This window comes from Taudactylus pleione, unplaced genomic scaffold (assembly GCF_031769625.1).
Source record: "Taudactylus pleione unplaced genomic scaffold, aTauple2 ptg000835l, whole genome shotgun sequence".
NCBI classification, from domain to species: Eukaryota; Metazoa; Chordata; class Amphibia; order Anura; family Myobatrachidae; genus Taudactylus; species Taudactylus pleione.
Window position 1 is genome coordinate 656,370 of NW_028285237.1, and position 21,495 is coordinate 677,864.

The 21,495-nt window shown below is 45.5% G+C and overlaps 1 protein-coding gene across 2 annotated transcripts in view; it reads left to right on the forward strand.

The window, feature by feature from the left end:
• The window catches only part of MTF2 (metal response element binding transcription factor 2), a 103,869-nt gene that overhangs the window by 35,774 nt on the left and 46,600 nt on the right, over positions 1–21,495 (forward strand). For both annotated transcript variants that reach the window (XM_088458466.1, XM_088458467.1), the window contains exons 3-5: positions 3,541–3,622; positions 16,036–16,131; positions 16,704–16,804. In XM_088458466.1, the coding sequence (XP_088314592.1) occupies positions 3,541–3,622; positions 16,036–16,131; positions 16,704–16,804 (279 nt within the window). The remainder of the gene's footprint in view (positions 1–3,540; positions 3,623–16,035; positions 16,132–16,703; positions 16,805–21,495) is intronic.

Here is a 21,495-nt window from a genome sequence, read left to right on the forward strand (position 1 = left end):
TTCCACATTAATCAGGAACTTGTTGTGCCAGCTTTTCAGTCCCCTGATCTTTCAGCTGGTGAGACTTCCTTAGATGTGGTCCGGGCGCTTAGAATTTATGTAGACCGGACGGCTTCGGTTAGGAAGTCTGATTCCTTGTTTATCCTCTTTGGTTTTCACAAGAGGGGTTGGCCTGCCAACAAACAAACGTTAGCCCGTTGGCTTCGTTCCGTTATTTGTGAGGCTTATGCACAAGAGGGTTTACCTGTGCCAGCCTCTGTTAAGGCTCATTCCACTCGTTCTGTGGGTCCCTCTTGGGCTGCTAGACGTGGCGCTTCTGCTGTTCAGCTGTGTAAGGCGGCCACTTGGTCTTCTATTCAAACGTTTTTGAGGTTCTATGCGTTTGACACCTTCGCCTCTCAGGATGCTTCCTTTGGGCGCCGGGTGCTCCTTTCAGCACAGGAGCGTCCCCGCCCTTAGTTGAACTGCTTTGGGAAATCCCCAAGGTCAACCCTGTGGACCCCCTATGGACCCTGAAGTAGAAAACAAGAGATATGGTAAGAACTTACCTTTGTTATCTCTGTTTCTACGAAGTCCATAGGGTCCACAGGGCGCCCGCCCTGACGCACCTGGCTTCAAATGGGCTGTGTGGCTGGTCACCGGTTTTCCGTCTCCTATTGCTGTGAGTATGGTTTCTTGTGTGTTCCAGTCTTCCTTCTCTCTGTTCCATATTCTCCTCCGGTCTAGGCTGCTTACCAACTGAGGTGCCTGTGGCTCGGGGGCGGGGTATAGAGGACCCAAGTGCATCCTGGGAGCTAAAAGCTTAACTGTGTGGTGCCCATGGATCCTGTTCCAGCTATAACCCCCAAGGTCAACCCTGTGGACCCTATGGACTTCGTAGAAACAGAGATAACAAAGGTAAGTTCTTACCATATCTCTTGTTTTTATTTCATATCATATATTCCTTTTGTGTTTTCGATTCTTTACTATTGGGATAAGCCAGGGCTCAAATTTTTATAAAATCTGGGAGCCAGCTTCGGTTTTGAAGCCAGATCATCATCCCCAACAAATATATATGAAAACTTGTATAGACCACCACACATGCCCCTTCAATGTGCAGCAAACCAAGCAACATGCCCACCTCCAGTGCCCAATGCATAGCGTGCCACACAGCAGGCCCCCTCAATGCATAATATGGCACCAGGTTTAAAAGAACTGGAGACCTTGATCTCTGCAGAAATGCCATCATAGTAATGGATTCGCGCTTTGTGAGGCTGAGCTCTGTAAGCCTGCAGCAGGAGTTTTGAAATCGGCATGGATTGGCCTGTGAAGAGCACGCAAACTTGCTACTCCTGTGCAGAAAGTTGTCATGAGAAGTTGTATTTCGGGCCACAATGTACAGTGTATAATGTACAGAAAGGGGAACTTAAGGTGCCTACATACTAGGTGATGTGGTCACGATGCGTTATCGTGTCCAATTACTTCCCTGGCAGTCGTGGGCACGATTTGGTATTAAAAACTGTCCTAAATGACCCACGATCTATCGTGCATCCTACAATTTTCCAGTGCATCATGACTGAGATTGTCAGGTCTTGCCTGCAGCAGGCAAGATCTGAAGATGCGATGTATAACCAGCGGGTACGCTGATCGTGAGTGGACAAACTATTTGGACATATTTAACACGATCTCTCGTTCCGATGCGTCAGAATCGGGCGGATCGTGTAAAACATGGCCTAGTGTGTAGGCACCTTTACACTTCATTCTAAGTATAAACTTTATATTTTGGGTGACCATATAATATATAATACTGAGTAACTACTCACTCTGACTAAAATTTGTGGCCTAGCAGGGGTGTCTAGAAGTCAGCGCCAGGTCTGTTTCCCACAGCAGTGATCAGTGGAGCACTGGATACCCCGGGGAAATGTACAGCCAGCACCGCATCAGACTGGCTTCGGGACTAGCACCAAATAAGGCACAGTAGGAGGCTTTGGGAAATTGTGGCGTGATGTAATTGTACAACCAGAAGCGACACGTTACTGTTTTTTGCCTGTTGCGGCACTACCACACCTATGGATCTCTGTCAGGACTGCGGAGATGCCGAACTTGCTTCTGAAGATTCCTACAGCCACTGGAAAATCCAGACGTCTAGTCAGAAGTCTTGGTCGACCTGGCGACTTTTTTGTCGAGCCATAGGATAAGCTCATTACACATCTAAGGTTAACTAAAAATATAGTGTCCTTCTTTGCAGCTGGCCTCATAAGTGTCCATTGTTTTGCATCCAAATAGTCGGTTCCCAATAAAATGTATTACAGCAGCACTTCTTAATCTGTGTGTCGTGACACCTTAATATGCCACAGGTTGGTTCCTGGTGTGTGTCACACAGTGACAATGGGTTATCAATAGTCCTGCAGGAAGTGCTTCGTCCATTTAGCAGAGCAAGGGGAGAGTAGTGTGTGCCACCCTCTCGCCTGCTTCTCTGGATACTGCATGAGCTTGTCAATACAAAGTCCCACCCGCCCCCTAGCTTCCTGCAGCATCGGAGTGGAGCCAGGAGCAGGCAGGGAGGCGCAGCAGTGCAGATGTCTCGGCATCATGACATCTGTCACAAAGAGGAGTATAGAGCAGGCAGCTACAGACTCTTAATGGAGCATACACACGGTCAGATTTGTCAGATGAACGATTGAACGATTTTTGACTGCATTAAAATGAATGGAATCGTCCAAGTCTGACTGCAAACACATCAGATGTTAGATATGTCAGATTTTCCTTCAGATATGAATGACTGAACGATTTTTAAATCGTTATCGTTCATAGCTGAAGGAAAAATCTGACCGTGTGTATGCACCATAAGACGGGAGACAGGAAAGAAATCTACAGTGGCTACATAGAATGTGGGGGGAAAGGGGGGTTTGGTATGTAAAAACCCCTGGGAGTGTGTGCTTTGGGTACAATTGGGTTCAAATATTTTTATATAGCTAAAATTTGTTTCATATGTGGATGTAAATTTTCAGTGTGGCACGGCAGAAAGAAGTTTGATCTGTGATACAGTTGCTCTCAAAGTGCTCCTTTGCCCATTATTGGAGTACTGGATTACAGTAACGGTACACAGTCACTTTTCTGCAGATGAGCTGCAGCCAGCTTGTATGTATGGGGGAGCTTTCTATAGTAACACAATTGAAGATCATCATACCAATAAGTAATAGTCTGCTACATCTTGATGTAGTGTGTTTAATATATATAACCCAAATCAACTGTCTGGCTAGAAGTGGCTCCCCTTCTTAGGAAAGGTCAACGCTTTTATGAAGATGTGCATTAATGGTGGTATCTGCTTATTTGTCAGGTGAAAAGACATTATTGTCTTTCAGATTTGCAGGCTTTTTTAGGTGTATTCTATCTTAAATAGCATCCACACTGGTTGTAAAACTAGTTCAAGTACAACATGTTAGTGTACAAATCTTTACCTATTTATTATACAAAGGCCATTTGACATTTTGTTTTAATAAAATTTTACCTCTTACTGAATTAAGACAGTATGTAATGCCAGTTGTGTTTCCATTACAGATAGATAAGTTTCATCAGAGCTGTTTTATCTTATTCGAAGACAGCTCCAAATCGTGGGTACTCTGGAAAGACATACAGACAGGTAAGGGCAGAGCATTGCATGTAAGCTGTCCTGTTCAAGCCTGAAATGAAGCCTCAGAACTTTGTGTATTCTTTCTTCCACAGTGTACAGAAAAGTAACTGTATGCACATTACATTTGGTGTATAGTAGCAGAGTTATTAAAGGAGAAATCAGTCTAGTTTATCTTCACTTAATGTTTCATATGAAAATTGTAACGTGGACATAATCCATGTGTTTTCTGCTTCAAGTTGCAAGTACATGGGAACTACAGTGCTGTGGATGGATCTCTTGCACAGCACATAAGAATGTCAGCGCTTCATAGAAATAAGAAAATGTGTCAACATTTAAAGAAATGCAGCAAAAACTGAACAAAATCTTGCACATCTTGCTACCTAAGACTGAGCCCAGTCGACACTTAAATATAATTTGAATGTACTGTCATTTATAGTAATGCCTATAATGGCAAGTATTCAATTAGCCCCGATCATTTTCCTCACAAAAACAAGGACTGTTATTGTGATTTTTTGCCCGATGGTCATTATCGGGCTATCCAATTAGCCTGTTTTTCTGTGAGAAAAATGTCGTGATTTTGTGGGAAAACACTCGGGGTCCATGAAACCTATGTGTTTTCATGATCGCTGACACGGAAACAGGGCTGTTTTTGGGAATTTTGTTTTGCCTGCCTGAGGCAGTTGAAATACACTGCCTGGTAAGTGGTGGCTTTCAGGGCTAGCTGTATAGCGCCCGAGTAATGTCTGGGGATAATTGGATACCGGCCACAATCTTTTACCTTTTAGGCGGGGAGGGGGGGGCTGTGCCGCTGCCCACACCACTGAGCACTACAGTATGGGGTGCAAGGGATGAGTCGCAATGTCAGTCACTGCAGGTTTTTGCCCCCACCTCATGCAATTTGCAGCCATTGCTTGTAATTGAATTCCTCCATGTAAAATTAAGTATGATGGGTGTTGGGTAAGGTAATAAACTCTAAAGTGGTGTCAATTAAGGCAGATTGCTTAAGTAAGACACTGGAGGGGTAAGATGGGACATTTCTTGGGAAGTAACCAACTTAAGTAGATATGAGAGTGACTAGATGCAACTGAGTCAGGCAGGGGTGTTGGAAACAGCAGATTAGAGAAAAGGGTAATGGAATAGCAGGAAAGATGAGATGTCTACCACTTAATCCTTATTTGAATTGAGGAAGCTATGCGACTTGGAATGTTTGTTGATTTAAGGAATTATTTTATCCAGTAAGGGGACTTTTTAATATCTCTATTCTTGTATTTTGCGACCTCTTGTTGCTCCTAGGATGTCCTAGAGGTAATTGTCATTTAGTGTTCACTTTCCAATTGTTATGGGCAGGGTGCTGGCCGTAGAAGAGGGCACATATTAAATTTTTAAGTGCAAAATTTTGGATGCGATGTTTCGCAACAGTTGTGTGGTGTATTAATTTTCGACACTATTTTGAGACACTATTGTATATGTATTTTTTTATTTTTTTTTTCCATTTAACCTCAGATGCCCCTCTAAAACTCCCACATGCATCATACCACCTCACATGCCCTTTCGCAGCCCTTCCCACATGCCACTTCAGTGTCTCTCAGTTCTCCCATATGCATTCAGACCACAAAAAAAACAAGCTTTTTCAGTGCCCCTTAGCCCTCTCCACATGAAATCAGACCACAGCATATGTACCGGCAATGCCACCAGACCACACTGCATGCCCCTTTAATGTACCACAAACAAAATGGACCTGTGTGCAGCCCTCCTGAAGAGAGGGAGAGAAAAACACTTGTCTTCAGAGAAGAATGGTGGCTACTGGTACAGGGAAGCAACAGTGCAACCAACAGTCTCTGCTACAGACAGATGTGTCATGAGCCTCTGCTCACAGCAGAACCCTGGGCTGTCTCCCTACAAAGTTTCCCATACGACGTGCTGTTACTGATCTCGGACCAGCCTGAAGGAGGAATGACGACAGCACTCTGCATTGGGGGAGTGAGCAGATCAGCTCTGGCAGTGGCACCTATTATGGCAGACTCTAATTATATCTCTAATTCATCCGCCCCTATGCTTCTCAGCTTAGATGCTGAGAAAGCATAGAATTCTAGATCATGGCCCCACCTATATGCCGAAGATTCGGCCCTGGTTTTTCCAGTGTTATTTCCTTTCTGTATACATCGCCGCGTTCAATTCTTCAAATTAATGGTTCCTTAGGGAGATCAGTTACTATGCATAGAGGAACCAGGCAGGGATGCCCTCTATCTCCCATACTTTTTCATTTGGCCCTTGACCCCTTACTGCGTATTTTTCAAACCCTTTATTCATTTAAAAGTATAACTTTAGGCAAGATTGCCACCAAAGTAATGTCTTTCGCAGGTGATCTGCTATTACACATTTCTGAACCACTTATCTCGTTCTCTCCAGGAGACATCACATCTTTGCAATCCCTTAGCGCCTCTAGACGGTGTTGGCTAAAAGTGGATGAAATTTTGGAACAATATAGTATTCATTCTGCCCATCAAGATGTTCATTATGCATCCTCAGTGGTACGGTTGTTTTCGTTAGCTGATTTAGGATAACTCTAGATTCCATGTTGGCAACACCCCCGATTACCAAGATTATATCCATTCACTACTGATGCCTTAGCTCTGCCATTGATCATGCCTCAGTCAAAGTTGGGCTCTCCCGCTGGCTAGAAATTTTACCCCACAAGTCCCTTCTTCAACTTTTACAAACCACCTTATTCTACTGCTACTTTAACTGCTAAGTCATTTAGTGAGATGTTCTTAAACTTCTTCCACAGAGGTTGGTCCGTTGGTATACCCGACATCTGGTGCTTGCTTAAAATGTGGTCATGATGAGGCCTCTTTTTCCGCTGGATGTGGGGTTGTCCCTCTGAAACATTTTTGGAAACCAGTACAAATGTTTACCAGCACCCACCTCCTTAATTACACGCCTTTTACCCCTGAATGGGCAATTTTGAGAGTGATAGATCCAGTTCTTCGGGTCTCTAGGGGTGGTAGGCGATTGCTTTTAATAGTCTCAGCTGTGGCTAGAAAGCGCATTCTGCAATGCTAGATACAGGATCAGCCTCCTACGTTGAATCTTTTTCTCTCAAAGCTATATTTTGCATTTCGTATGGACTGGGTGGAGGCCTCCCTCCATAGTGAGTCCCGTGTTAAAGTTTTTTACCCTCTGGGAGAGTTTTGATTCTTTGCCACCGGTGCTTCGTACCCAAATATATACCTGCTTCAAATCTACAGTGTGATTTGAGACACAGTTGCTGCTGGGTGACCCTCCTGTTACATTACCTTTTTTCTCTCGTCTAGGTTTACCTTTTTAGCACCCCCTACCCCTTAGGGTTTGCACCTGGGACACCCCCCTTTTAGTTATTTTTTTTGGCACCCTGTGGCGCATATTTGGTATTATTTTGCTATATTTAGAGTCAAGAATTACATTTAATGAGACTATGTGCAGTAATTATGTTGGTTTTGTATAATTTTCTCTGTATTTTTCTCTTTTGTATATATACTGTTGCTTAATAAAGTATATTATACAAAAACTAATCAGTGTGGAGCTCCCTAAAAGGGCAGGGCATTCATTTCCATTCACAAAGTGACCAGGACGCGGCTCCCTGCTGAAACAACCTATTATGGCAAATAAACCCTTTCCAGGGACAAAGGATATAGGGGCCTGAAAGACCCTCTTGATATATTCCAAAGGGCAGTAGGTTTAGTACTCATTGAATATATGTTGCATATAGTGCCTGTTTGATTGCATGCCCTCCAACAAGGTAGGTAGGAGAGGTAGATGGGAACATTCTCTACATTGTAATGCAGCGAGGACCAGGTACATCTGAAAAACTAGTTTAACATTAACACATCATTTAAACTTTGAAACTTAAAAATGTGTGCATTCCTGTTTCTCTATCGTTCCTGAGGTCTGATTCCGAATGGATTGCGGATTTGGGTTTGGAGGGCTCTGCTGTGGTATCAGAAAAGTATACCATCTACAGATATTGGGGGTAATGTAATAGCCTTTGACTTGTAGGCATCTGCGAGATTCTAGTGAGTCTGACAAATGTTTTCAAGTGGCAGTCATTTATAAGGCAAAACCTTCCTGATTTTGCCTTTACAATAATTGCCAGGAGCGCACTCATGCCTTCAAGTCGCAGACTATTATAACTCCTCTATTGTCTTTGTGGGATGGGGCAGACTATCACCCATTTAGCTTAAAGATACTAGTGCTGGGGGAATGTTAATGCGGTATCAGATTTAGATGTAATTAGAAAAGTCCAGCTTTGGTTGGGAGAATTCTTACTGAAGGCATTGGATGCCAACTTGTCCAGAAGGCTTCAAAATTAGTTATTCCTACATTGTCCCAATCCACCAGATTGAGATTCATCATTTTATATGTAAAAAAAAAGTTTGTGTATGAAATGTGACAATGAAAAGACTCTTATCTTTTGGCATCCCAAAGTTTAAAGGGGCCCATCCATTAGGCAAACTGAATGGCTAGCATTCAGTCCTTCAGGTCGCCTAGGTGTTGTGCCCGCACTGAATGGCGTTCACTGACCGTCATTCAGTGTAGGTGACTGACCTCCTATCTGAGAACCTGTGTAACCGGACGATCTTCCGGTTGACGAGCATGTTCCACAGATAGTCGGTGTCAGCATGGACCCAGTGTGCACGTGCATCGCTTTTCCTTGCCGGCTATCCATTAGACTACTTTCTGAACGTTCTAGGCAAAATTTCCATGGTTTTGGTCGGATCATTCAAAAAGTCGTCTAATGGATAGGCTCCTTAAGAGCATACTTGCGATTCATACTTTTGCAATCGCTGTTCTTGATTATCCATATGCAGCCTTTATGTGGATAATCTGTCAAATAGGGCTTACAACCACTAATTAAAGGAATGTGATTGAAATCCTGGCGTCTTTTTGGCCGCCGGTTTAAATCCCGACAACGGATGCCCGACAGGATCAAGATCCCGACGGGCAGGTAAGTACCCTATCCTCCCCTGTCTCACTAAGCCCCCCCCACCCCTAACTGTAACACTCCCTTAGTGGGGCCTAACCCTGACCTCCCCCTTTAGTGGTGCCTACCCCCCCTACCGCTCCCTAACCCTCCTGGGGGGTGCCTGCCCCTCACCTCTCCCTTGGGGTGCCTGCCCCTCGCCTCTCCCTTGGGGTGCCTAACCCTCCCCCTAGGAGTGCCTAACCCTAATTTTGCATTGCGGCCGCCGGTCATGTAGCTACATCCCTAATTAAATATAGCTATAAATCTATACCCGACCCCTACTACCGCCCTCAAAAGGCAGCCATCTTGCTGCACCCAAGTGAAGCCACAGTGAGTACACCTGCTGAAGGCTCCTACTGAGGCTGCCCAAGAATTGAATCTTGCAATCTCTATAATGGCGGCTTCGTGAGGTAATAGTTAAAAACTGTAACTCTCTCAATTACCTGAACCCCAAAAGGCCCTATTTTGGAACAATAGCTACCTAATAAAAAAAACACCCAAGTCTAAATTTGCCCCCTACCCTGAGTGATGCCTTCCCCCCCCCCATAGAGAACAGCAGAAAAGTGGTCCTACCTGAGAATGTCAGGAAAAAAGTGACAGTTGAAGCTTTAGATTACTCCCAAATCCTAATTTATTTATTTTTTTTAATGTTTTTGCCCTGAAATTTGGCACGCAGCACCGAGCAACAGTTCTTCCCGTCCGTGCCAAATTTCAGCCCGGTACCTCTAATGGCTTTTGAGGTGTAGCCCCTTAAACACCCTGCCCCCTTCGGAATTCTCTATGGAGCGTTCCATTTTTTTCTATTCAGCCTTAATATAAGGGCACGACCCTGCCCTTGTAGTTGTAGGCAACCCCCTGTAGTAACTAGAGCAGGGCTTGACAAATTTTTCTAAAATCTAGGAGCCAGGGTGAAAGTGTAGGAGCCAGACCACTGTGGAGTCAGCGCCAGCCAGGACACACAGGCATAGGAGGAGTCAGCGTCAGCCGGGATGGACAGGAGGAGTCAGCGCAAGCCGTGACACACAGGCACATGAGGAGTCAGCATCGGCTGGGACGGACAAAAGGAGTCGGCATCGGCAGGGCCAGTGCAAGGCTTCTAGGCACCCTAGGCAAAATTTCTGCCTGCTGTCCTTCCATATATATCTATCTCTCGTGCTCATGCTCCGGAAAAGGGGACTTGGTCACTCTGAAGGGGTGTGTCCTTAAGATGCGCCCCCTTTTCATTAGTGTAGTGTACCACACTGTAGTACCCCCTAATGCACATTATGCCACACAATAGTAGTGCCCCTTATAACACATTTTGCCACAGTAATGCCCCTTATTACACTTTATCTTTATGCCACACAGTAATGCCCTCTACAAATTATGCCACGCAGAATTAGTACCCCTTACACATTATGCCACACAGTAATGCCCCTTATTATGCCCCACAGTAAAGCTCCCCTCACCCGCAGCCTCTTACTTCCCCATTTTCCACTAGCATCCTCTCACCTCCACATCAAGCAGTGGCCGCTGACCTCCCTCTCATGTGTCAGCAACAGAAGGTGTGTATTTGGTGCCGGGCCCAGCTGGCATCCATGGAGAGACAGCGGCACAGTGACGTAGTAATTTCCGCTAGCCAATTGTAGCTCACAAACTGCTACATGCACAGCAATCCACTCTCTCCTGTGTAGTTGATAGTAAGTAAGTGGCAGTAGAGCGGTAAGTAGTAAGGTAGGTAGGTGGAAGGTGGGCAAGAATTGGTAGTAAGGTAAATAGCAGATTGGTAGTATATAGGCAGGTCGTAGGTAAGTACAGAGTCGACATGTAAATAATAAGGTAGGTTGTAGGAAAGTGGGTAGTATGGAAGAAAACAATAGGTAGTTAGGTTTATAGCAGGTAGGTAGTATGTAAGCAAGTGGTAGGTAAGTATGTAGAATTGTAGATAGACTATAGATAAGTAGTAAGGTAGGTAGTAGCGGGCAGTTGGTAAGTACAAAGTAGGTGGTAGGTAGATAAGTAGAGAGTAGACAGGTACAGGTATGTAGGTAGTAGGAAAGTGGACAGTTAAGTAGATAGCATGTAGGTAGTATGTAGGCAGAGGGTAGGTAGGTAAGTAGAGAGTAGGCAGTTATGTAGGTAGTAGGCAGGCAAGCAGCTAATAGGCAGTAGTATCGATAGCAAGGCACCGACTCCTCTGCCCTCAAACAGCAGGAGCCCCCGAGGGACTGGAGAGCAGGAGGCATTAGCCGGGTGAAAGACGCTGACCTCGATCTGAGTGACAACAGCGTGGGGAAGGCGGAGCCAGTGGGCCGTGAAGGTGTGGGGAGGGTAAATTTTAGTCCTTACAACTAGAAATCCATGGGGGAACGCCAACATTAAGCCCCTCCGAGGTAAGCTGTTCTGCAGTTGTTCTCCTGTGCTCTGCCAGGTCTCCCAGCCTGACAGGGCCGCGAGCTCTAATTGGCTAGCAGACCTGTCAGCCTGGAATCCTTGGCAGAGCGCAGGAGTAGTGCAGAGTAGCTGAAGGACCTGTCAGCCTATGAGCCCTGGCAGAGTGCGGAAGCAGACCAGCAGCAAATTACCTTGGGGGAGAGGAGATGACCCGTAGTAGGGACTTGGTCCGCCAGATCTCTGCAACAAAACTTATCCTCCAAGGACGGGAGGCAGCAGACAGAGGGGAGACACTGGTCCGGATCCCGAGCAGACTGGAGTCGGAGCGGCAGAGTGTGCCGGCCGATGATGAACGTCGCGGGGTGGGGGGGGATGGATTGCTTTCGGGTGCAGATTAACGCCTGCCGCTGGGGTAGGTAGGTTTCAGGGGGTCTCTCAGCCAGAAGGAGAGGCGCTCACGAGATGCAAGACAATGCCCACTCTCAATGCAGCCTCAGCCCTGCTGGATGGACAGGAGGAGTCAGCGCCGGCCAGGACACACAGGCACAGGAGGAGTCAGCGCAAGCTGGAACACTCAGAACATGCATATCTCTGCCGGGGCTGACAAAGATCTTCCTCCCTCCCTCCCTCTAAAATCTGGTCGCCAGGCAGCAAAATCTGGTCGCCATGGCGACCTGGCCCCCGGGATTTGTTGAGCCCTGAACTAGAGTCTAGGTATTATTGCAGCCAAGTAATATTTACTATTATGTATGTATCTAATGTAAGGTTATATATATCTGATCAGTAAGGTAATCCATCATCTGTGCAGTAACAAATGTATATTTGTTATATGAGCTATTGTAAGCTCAACTAGGGAAAAGTATATCCATGGTGTATTCATTTTTAATAAAACACTAGGGAGGATAGTGGGGATCCAGCTGTAGGCGATGGTCGTGGAAGGAGTAGCGCGAGGTAGGTACAGATGGGAAAGACAGGGTCACACGTCTGGGAGAGTAGGGAGTATAATTAGAGGAGCAGCTGATGTGGAGGGCAGACCTCGCGTTCCCCTTCCTTCACCGGCGCTGCATAAGAGCTATAATAGCGGCAGCCGGGTGACGGAAGAGTGTGTCGCCTGTTTGGGCTTCCAGATTGTAAGCTCTTATGAGCAGGGCCCTCTACCCTCTTGTGCTTCTCCTTACTCTACTTTCATCTACTTCTTACTCTCTACTGGGGCACCTAACACTTGGTTGCTTTGCATTGTTGCTTATCTGGGTGTTATGGTCACAAATGTAGCAATGTATATTATCCATGTCCTGTATTGTACTGTATTGTAAGCCACTGTAAATCAACCTATTTGTTTATGTACTTTGTAAGGCGCTGCGGAATACTTGTGGCGCCATATACATGATAATAGCGCTGTAGAGAGGCGCCTACCTACGATGTGAGGGAGCCAGGCAGCAGCAGAGATACCTGGTCACGGGGTCAGTATTGCATGCTTACTGGCTTGTCACTGGGGAGGAGACGGAGCCGTGGTTCCATTAAAGAGAGACTGGTAGCCGAGGAAGATTTACAGGTGCTACGCTGAGGTGGATTTCAGATTGTAGGTCAAGGTAAACCAGACACCAGAGCATCGCGGTTATCTGGGAGGTAGTGAGGATAACTACATTAGGGAGTTGAGACTGACTGACTACAACTTCATATCAGTTACATATATTCTAATGCAGAGGTAGCCAACCCTGGTCCTCGAGAGCTAACAGTTAATGTTTTCCAGGTCTCCTCACAGAATTGCAAGTGAAATAATTATCTGCACCTGTGGATCTTTTCAAATGTGTCAGTGAGTAATGACTACACCTGTGCACCTGCTGGCTGACCTGGAAAACGTGAACTGTTAGTAGCTCTCGAGGACCGAGGTTGGCTACTCCTGCTCTGTCATTCGTGGCAGGAGCAAGTAACTAGTGTTTTTTGGACGCAGATTACTCTACATCAGCATAATATAGATGCTGCTTGCTTCATTGGATTTGTTATAGTGTAGGTACATTGGGAAGCAGGAATTATGTCAAAAACTGCTTTAGGGACTAATCACAGCAGCCATTATAGCTCAGCTATTTAGTATATCTGAGGGACTTATAGTGCTGGGGGAGATTTATCGATTCATTCCCTAAGAGAAGGCAGGATATATTTAGAGACTGAAAGGGATTAGTCCATATTACTCCCAGTAAACACTAATATAAATATTTGTTCCTGGAGAGCCTAGTCAGGTTGTAGCATTGGTGGCAAATTCATTCATCCCAGCTGTAAATGTGAAGTTTTACTCTATTTTGCTTATTCTGAACACAGACTTTACTATGTTGCAATTAATGTACACAAATATTGCAATAGACTTTGAACTGTAGAAAAAGTAAGAGACACGAAGTATCACTTTACAGCTGCAACCACCACTTTACCACTTGTAATAGATAACAGTATTCTAGAGACAATAAGGACACAGTGCGACTAAAGGAAGGTTCACAGGTTATAAGTGGTGAAAGGTTTATGTAGTAACACCTTACTAACTGCATAATTTGTTATATGTATGCTGGTGTAAAGTAATAGGGGCAGCATATAAAGTATACCGGTAAGTTTAATATACTGTCGATGTTCAAAAAACCAGAGTTTTCCAATAATCTGTTTGAGACCAGATTAATTGTATTACTGTTTATTCGGCAGTACAGGTATACTACGAATGTCAACTGGGGTGGGGGGAGAGTGCCTGTGAGCAAGCGGAGAGACAATTTGTTCCCCTCAGTGCAGAATGCCAGGCCTTTTTGACAGGGAAGGGCTCAGAGTATAAATGTGATTCACACAGGACATGCCTCTTACAGAGTTAGGTGTTATGGTTCAATTTTGAGGCACCATGGCGGCCGCGAGTTTGCAGTTTGAGACCTGCCATAGTAGTTTGTCTGTAAAGTGGAATATGTAAAGAGTGTAACTGATCTTAAGTGCAATGACCACTGTATTTATAACTAGAGCAGTAAAGTGACTTTCATTTACATGAGATGTGTAGTAGGACAAAAATAAAGCTGTGGACATGAAAGGTAAAGGAGAAAAATATAGTAGTTTATTGGTGAGGTCTATTCCGTGTCATTACAACGGTTCCTAATTCCATATACTTCTATATACTAGTATGTGACATGCCACCCAATTATATTCCACAGATATCTGCTGGACAGTAACTGTAAAAACAGCAAAGCTAATTGATGTGATAGATCATGCCCTGACCCACCCTATTTTCATAATATATTTAAATTGGTAAAGTTATGAGGGATCTGTATAACAAACATGGTTGGCCTGTCTTGAAATCAAACGTTTCCTACTTCTCCCAGGCTGGGAGTAGGCCGAAAGTTGTTGCTGCCGAGATAAGTAAAGTGGTGGGTCAAAAAACTAGCCGCAGCATCCCGACGGTTGTTTTCCCGACAGTGGTCGGGTAAGTATACTTTCCCCTCCCCCCTTCTCCCCCTGACCCTCCCTTCTTGTAGCCTAACCCTTAAGAATGTAAACCCTCACGTGCAGGGACCTCTTCCCTCATGTGCTTCTCCTTACACTTTCTTCTACTCCTTACTCCCCACAAGGGCGCCTAACACTTGACTGCTAACTCCCTGCTGCTTATTGTGAGTGTTTTAATCGCTATTCCAGCTATGTATAGCAACTATGTCCTTGTCCTGCACTGTAATGTACTGTAAGTTAGTTTGTTGTTTACTTAGTTTATGTACTCTGTAAGGCGCTATGGAACACTTGTGGTGCCATATAAATAAAGGATGATAATAATAATTGTTCTAGTATTTATCTAAAACAAGGTATATGTATGAATATTTTACGGAACTGAATTGACCTAGCAGGCCTTTCCATTGTGTTTAAAATAATTGATACATCTATATGTTTAATGTTAACACTATCTTAACCTATAAAATATTACTTCAAACCTACATCTTCCTAGTGTATACTTACCTGAGTAGTATGGTTGAGAACCCGGCCCAGAGTGTAGTTTTTTTCACATATATTTAAACCTCTTTTTCAACACTTAGTAATTACTCGCACACATCAATACTTTACACTGCACTGACACTTTTTTTTCCATTTTCATGTGATGCCCTGAGGGGGTCCTGGGCTAGACGTTTTTTGGGGTGCTCTGCGCCCCGGACATGAACACCTTAGTTTTAGGGACTGCTAGTGACAGAGAAGCCGTGACGTGGCCTAGCAGCTTCCCATGTATTTGCAAATGCATGCAACCAATATCTCTGAAGTTCTATTACCATATAGTGTTCATATATTGTTGCAAGTATAATTCAGTGTGCTGAGGAACAATAGGGATTTAAACCCCCTCCCTTTTCTACTTGGTATGACCCCCTCCATTTCATGCACCTGAAAAGTACTACCAGATTGATTGAGCAGCTGTCATTTTTTGTTTGTGGTTTTTCCTCATAGATTTGCAAGCAAAATAATTAGTACCACCTGTGAATCTCTTAAAATATGCCATTGAGTATCAAATACACCTGTTCTCAGCAGAAGATATGGAAAAACATGCATTGTCCGAGTTCCCCAGGGAAACTGTTATGGACAGTGGCACCTCTTGGGAGGAAACTATTTTAGAGACCTGCAGTAGTTAAAGTTGCTGAGTTGTCTTTATGGGAAAATTAAATGTGAACCACCTGTATTAGGAAACTGTTAAAATGTTTCCCAGTGTTTGAAGCTGGTGTTTTTCTGCCCCCAATTCCTGTGTAACAAATAAGGGGGTGTCCCGAATATACACACACATGAAACCTGAAATAGGGTGCCTCTATACAGTTTCATGGTAGAGTACATTATGGGGCCTATGTATCAAAGCTTGATGAGAGATACTTTTTCTCTATCAATTTTAACCAATTTGCTCCTAGCTGTCATTTTTCAAACACAGCCTATAAAATGTAAGTTAGAAGCTGCTTGGTGATTTATATCTCAATTTTATCTCTCATCAAGCTTTGATACATAGGCCCATAAATCTCTTAAATTGTGAACCCTCGTGGTAATAAACTGAACTTTTAATTTCTTTCAGGAGCCACTGAAAGTGGGGAAATGGTTTGTACTATATGTCAGGAGGAATATTCCAAAGCACCAAATGAAATTGTTATTTGTGACAAGTGTGGGCAAGGTCTGTATACCGAGCAGTCTGACCTTAGAACATCCTCATCTGTGTTGACTTGTTTCTATGTAATTAATTCCAGCCTGAATATAGATAGAACATTTCTTTGTTAAATTAATAATTTATTTTTTCTTATTGATTTCTGATTATTGTACTCCAGCTTCATATCGTAAAAGTTGTGTTTCAAGTATTCTTTCCAAAGTGTATAAACATCATTAATTTGATGTTATAAGAATTGAGTGTTGTTAAAAGTAATCACAGAATAGCAGTGCATGGTTCCAAAACGGACTTGTCTCTTAATCGGAGAGAGACATTTTTTTTTGTTTAATAAAAGCTTAATGTACAACTGTACTGTAAGTCCTTTAAACATGAGCAGGATACTGAGAACTGTGAATATTTAATGCTGGAGGGACAATAAGTATGATAAAAAAAAATGAGCAGTAAAAGAATATTTTTTGTTCTAAAAACTATTTTACGATTTTCCTATAGACACTTTATTTGTGAATTATAGGATTTTGTAAGGTAATTTTAAGGTTACCCAGAGTTAAAATTGGACCACTGAATTTAATCTTTGGTTCTAGGTTATCACCAGCTGTGCCACACCCCGAAGATTGACCCCAGTGTGATTGATACAGATGAGAAATGGCTGTGTCGGCAGTGTGTTTTCGCCACTACAACCAAGGTAGGCTAGAACTAGATGGTGACCTGTTCTTGAGGGTTTTGTTCTTCTAAATGTATCTTTTTTTTTTTTTTTTTTTTTTTTTTTCTTCTTTCAATACACTATACATGTTGCATATGTGATAAAGAACAGTTGGCAAGTGATTCCAGTAGGTGTATAATTGCTACTTCTGTTGTAGTTATTTATCTATCTACAATTAGGCAGCCAAACTCGTACTACTTTCCTGTTTCACTATATAAATCTTGATTTGTGACTAGATTTATCTTGCCTTTTTATAATGCATGCGCCTTGTATAATGTGAGACAGGGCAGCAGCTGAAGGTTTTGTTAGGTATCCCCAATTTGTAGATGAAAAATAAAATTTCTTCAGGGTCCATAGGCTCCACAGGGAGACCTTGGGGTGTAGGTAATGGAACTGAATCTGGGCGCCATGCAGTTAAAAGATTTTAGCTCCCAGGATGCACTGGTCCACTCTCCCTATTCCCCGAGCCAGAGGCACCTCCGTATCGTTGGTCACCATTACGCAGGTTCAGTGTTCTCCACAGAAATTTTTTCCAGCCGGGTGGCATCCAAAAGTAGCCGGGTGGGGGCCTTCGCAATTATGCGCGCGCTGGGAAAAGGGGTATCTCCCAGACCAATCCAGCCCGCCATGTCTCAGGCTGCTCCCCCACTGGCTCTGTCAAAAGTGCCCCCTGTATTTGTGCCCTTTATACAGTGCCCCCTGTAGTTTTCCCCTTTATGCATTGCACCCTGTAGTTTAGCTTTGCCCTTATGCAGTGCCCCCTGGCTGAAGTAGTGCCCCTATGTAGTGCCTGCAGACTGGCCCCTTATGTAGTGCCCCCAGGCTTAAATAGTGCCCCCAGGCTGGCCCCTTTGTGCAGTGCCCCCAGGCTGGCCCCTTTGTGCAGTGCCCCTAGGCTGGCCCCAGCACTTACCTGTACTTGCTGGCGGTCTACCGCTCGCCGCTGCTGCTGCTACCGCGCGCTGACTGGATCTAACTAGATCCAGCAGACGCGCGGGGAAGGCGCCTCACGTTGCGGGTGACTTCATGACCTCACCCGCGAAATGCATCACTGGGAACGCTGGCCTCTGAAGTGATCGGAGGCTTCTTTAGCCTCCGGTCACTTCAGAGGCTAGTGTTCCACAGCGGGGGTCAGCGGGGAAAAGTGCCGGGCGGCAGGCTTTCTGCCGGGCGATGCGCCCGCAGAAAACAGCCTGGGAAGAACGCTGTTGTTGTTATGATTTATTTAGTTAGTTTCACTTCTACTAGAGCGCGCAACAGCAAACTGTTCGTGGGAGGTCTGCGCTGCCACTGTCACCCCTCCAGAGCCGTGACTCCAGTACTGATCTGGGGACTCGGTGGGCATTCTGGCGGTCAGCGATAGCCAAGGCACCCGCGGAGGACCCAGACTGCAGTCGGACATAAGGGGGGTCACCGCTCGCGTTAACCCGCGCTTTAAGGCAGTCTATACCTGTGGTCTCAGGGGACAGACCGGAGGTCGCTAGTTGCGGACCAGGGACATTAGGAACGGGAACCAGCGTCCCGGGAGTTAACAACCACCCAGGGGAGACAGCTTCCTTGTTTAAGCGGCTCCTCTCCTCGGCTCAGGGCGCCTTTCCTCAGAGGTCTGCCTACCCTGAGCTGTCCTCCTCGGCCATTTTCTTTAGTGGTGCAGTGGCAGCTCTTTCAGGACAGCGCATGGTCCGGTCCCCCTACATACCTCTCCCTTGGGTTAGTGTATGTAGCACTATAGCCTACCAGACACTGAGTCTGTGTAGTTGATGGTAGTGCCTATTTGCAGTGTGAATTCTGCATTGTATGTGACTTATGCTTCCAATGCCTGTCTGTCTTTTTTCCTAACTGTCAGCATATACCTTTACCTTTCCTCTAATTCTGCCCTAATACAGGGGTTCTTAGGGTGGTTCTCTTACCTCACATATATAAAAGTTGATATTTGTTAGGTCGGTCACATACTGTTGTGTGCTGCACTGTGCCATATTTAAGCACAGGCTCCTGTAGCTCACCCAAGACAGGACCCAGGGTATTGCATACTTAGGGCAGCTTATCCAAGCATCAGTCAGGACCAGTGTTATTTGCACAGTGCCATATTGTGTGGCAGACATGTCTGACAAGGGTAACGAGCACAGTGCTGCACCCGTTCTGCTATTATGCAGGTTATGTGCTGCAAGTTTAAGTGAGGAGGATTTGGTTTGGGAAAAGTTGTGTAAGGTGTTATAATCCTCCTCCCTGCACCTCAGACCCCCCCTACAATGGTACAGGAACCCCCTTGGGCTGCCTTTTCTCAGGTCCTGGCCTCCATTGTGGGCCGCCTGGCGGTACCACCTGTTTTTCCCCATATGGGGTTACATCAGCAAATGATCATTCCCTCTCAGGGTTTACCACAGAGTATGCAGACTCCTCCTGTACCACAGCAGTCTCATTCCTTTACAGGGAATACCAGTGCACCCACCATGGGTAGATGTTTTCTCTACTTCAGTGCAGAGCCTGGTTACCTCCTCTACTGCCCTTCAAACCATGTTGCAGGGTGAGAAATCCATGAAGCCCGCTAAGCGGCCTGTGTTACTCTCAGAGTCTGAGATGTCATCTGATGATGGGGAGATTGCGGATGCAGCTAACCCCGATTCCCCTCTGCAAGAGGCGGAGACTAGGTCAAATATTAATATTCCTGCCTTGGTGCTTGCGGTCAGATCCATATTGGTAATAGAGGATGATGAGCCTGCCCCTCAATCCAAACACTCTCAATTTAAACGGGTAAAGGTGACTTCGGCGGTATTCCCTCTATCACACCAGCTGGTAGAACACATGGCTGCTGCCTGGCAATCACCTGGTAAGAGGTATCAGCCTCAAAAGTGTTTGGCCTCATGTTATCCATTTCCTGAGGCTCATTGTAAAAAATGGGAATTATGTTACACGGTTAATAAGTGCTACACCTATGCCTTCCATTTCTTCCTTAAAGGATCCTACAGATAGGTGGAAATTGATACAATCCCTTTCAGGAGCTATTGCACGCCCGTCCATGGCTATCTCATGGGTAGCTAAAGCTATAGAGAACTGGGCCGATGCGCCCGAGGACTGCTTCCCCACGGCAGCTTCTGAGAATCGGGTATCATTGGTTGGGCACATTAGGGATGTAGCTTCATATATTGGTGAGGCTGCTTTTGATGCCAGTCTACTGACATCCAGAGTTTTGGCCGCGTCCGCTCTCCGGGCGGATGCTAATTCTAAGAAAGGCCTGGAAGCTTTACCATACAATGGGGAGATTTTGTTTGGTCCAGACCTGGACAAGATTGTTGACTTTGAAATCCTGCGTTTCTGCTTTCAGCTTCTGCCCCTTCAAAGGCTCGATCTTCTTCCTTTCGGTCCTTTCGTCCTCAAGGAAAACCCATAGGGCAGTCCTTTCCTAGACAGTCAGCTGCAAAGAAGACTGCCAAGCCTAAGAAACAGGCCTGGAGAACAAGACACCCTGCTTCCAAACCAGAGGATAAACCCTCAGCCTGATGGAGCGGGCCTCCCTCTGGGGGAACCCAGAGTGGGAGGCCGACTTCTTCAGTTCGCCCAGTGCTGGTGTCAAACCACCAAGGATGCTTGGGTAAGAGAAGTGGTTTCTCACGGGTACGCCCCCAATTCTTTTGAAGACCTCCACCAGTTTTTTTGCACAGGCCCTCCTTTGGACAAGAACAAGGCCTTACAGATTCAGAAATCCATACAGTCCTTGCTACATGCAGGGGTAATTGTGCCAGTCCCACTGTCCCAGCCCGGGACTGGTTGTTCTACTCTTTCTGGTGCAGAAGCCGAATGGGTTTCATCGGCCTATCCTCAACATCAAATCCCTGAACAAAGTCCTCAGGGTGCCCAGGTTCAGGATGGAAACCCTACGCTCCATCATACTGGCTATGGAACCTGGGGATTTTATGGTATCGCTGGATATTAAGGATGCATACCTACATGTCCCTATAACGCCTTCTCACCACCTTTATCTGCTATACTACAGCAACACTTCCAGTTCCGGGCGCTACCCTTTGGCCTGTCCACAGCCCCAAGGGTGTTTACCAAAGTTATGGCTATCATGACGGCACATCTGCGGAATCGGGTGATCCGGCTGCTACCATACCTGGACGACCTCCTCCTGCTGGCGGGTTCTCCAGAAGTGCTTCGCCACCACCTACAACTGACAATTGCCTTTTTACAGGTGCACGGGTGGTTAATCAATTGGAAAAAGTCCTCCCTGAATGGATTCTCAACAGGAGAGAATTTTTCTGACTTAAGAAAAGATCTCCACATTACAACTACGAGTACGCAGATGCCTCCACAGTCGCCGGATGTCCATACACCCGGCGATGCAGGTTCTGGGATCCATGGTGTCCACCTTCGACATGGTGGCATAAGCCCATTTTCATTCCAGGCCTCTGCAGGGGCTGTTCCTCTCCAGATGGAACAGGTTGTCCCACCAGATCAAAGCTCAGACAATAGTGCTCTCTCTGAAGTTGTCTGTCTCTGTCTTGGTGGCTACTGACATCTCATCTAACCAAGGGTCGCCCCTTTTGGAACCCGGACTGGGTACCTCTATCAATGGATGCCAGTCTTTGGGGCTGGGGCGCAGTGACCGGTCCGCACTCTTTTTAGGGTCGTTAGACAGCAGTCGAAGCAACCCTTCCAGTCAACATATTGGAACT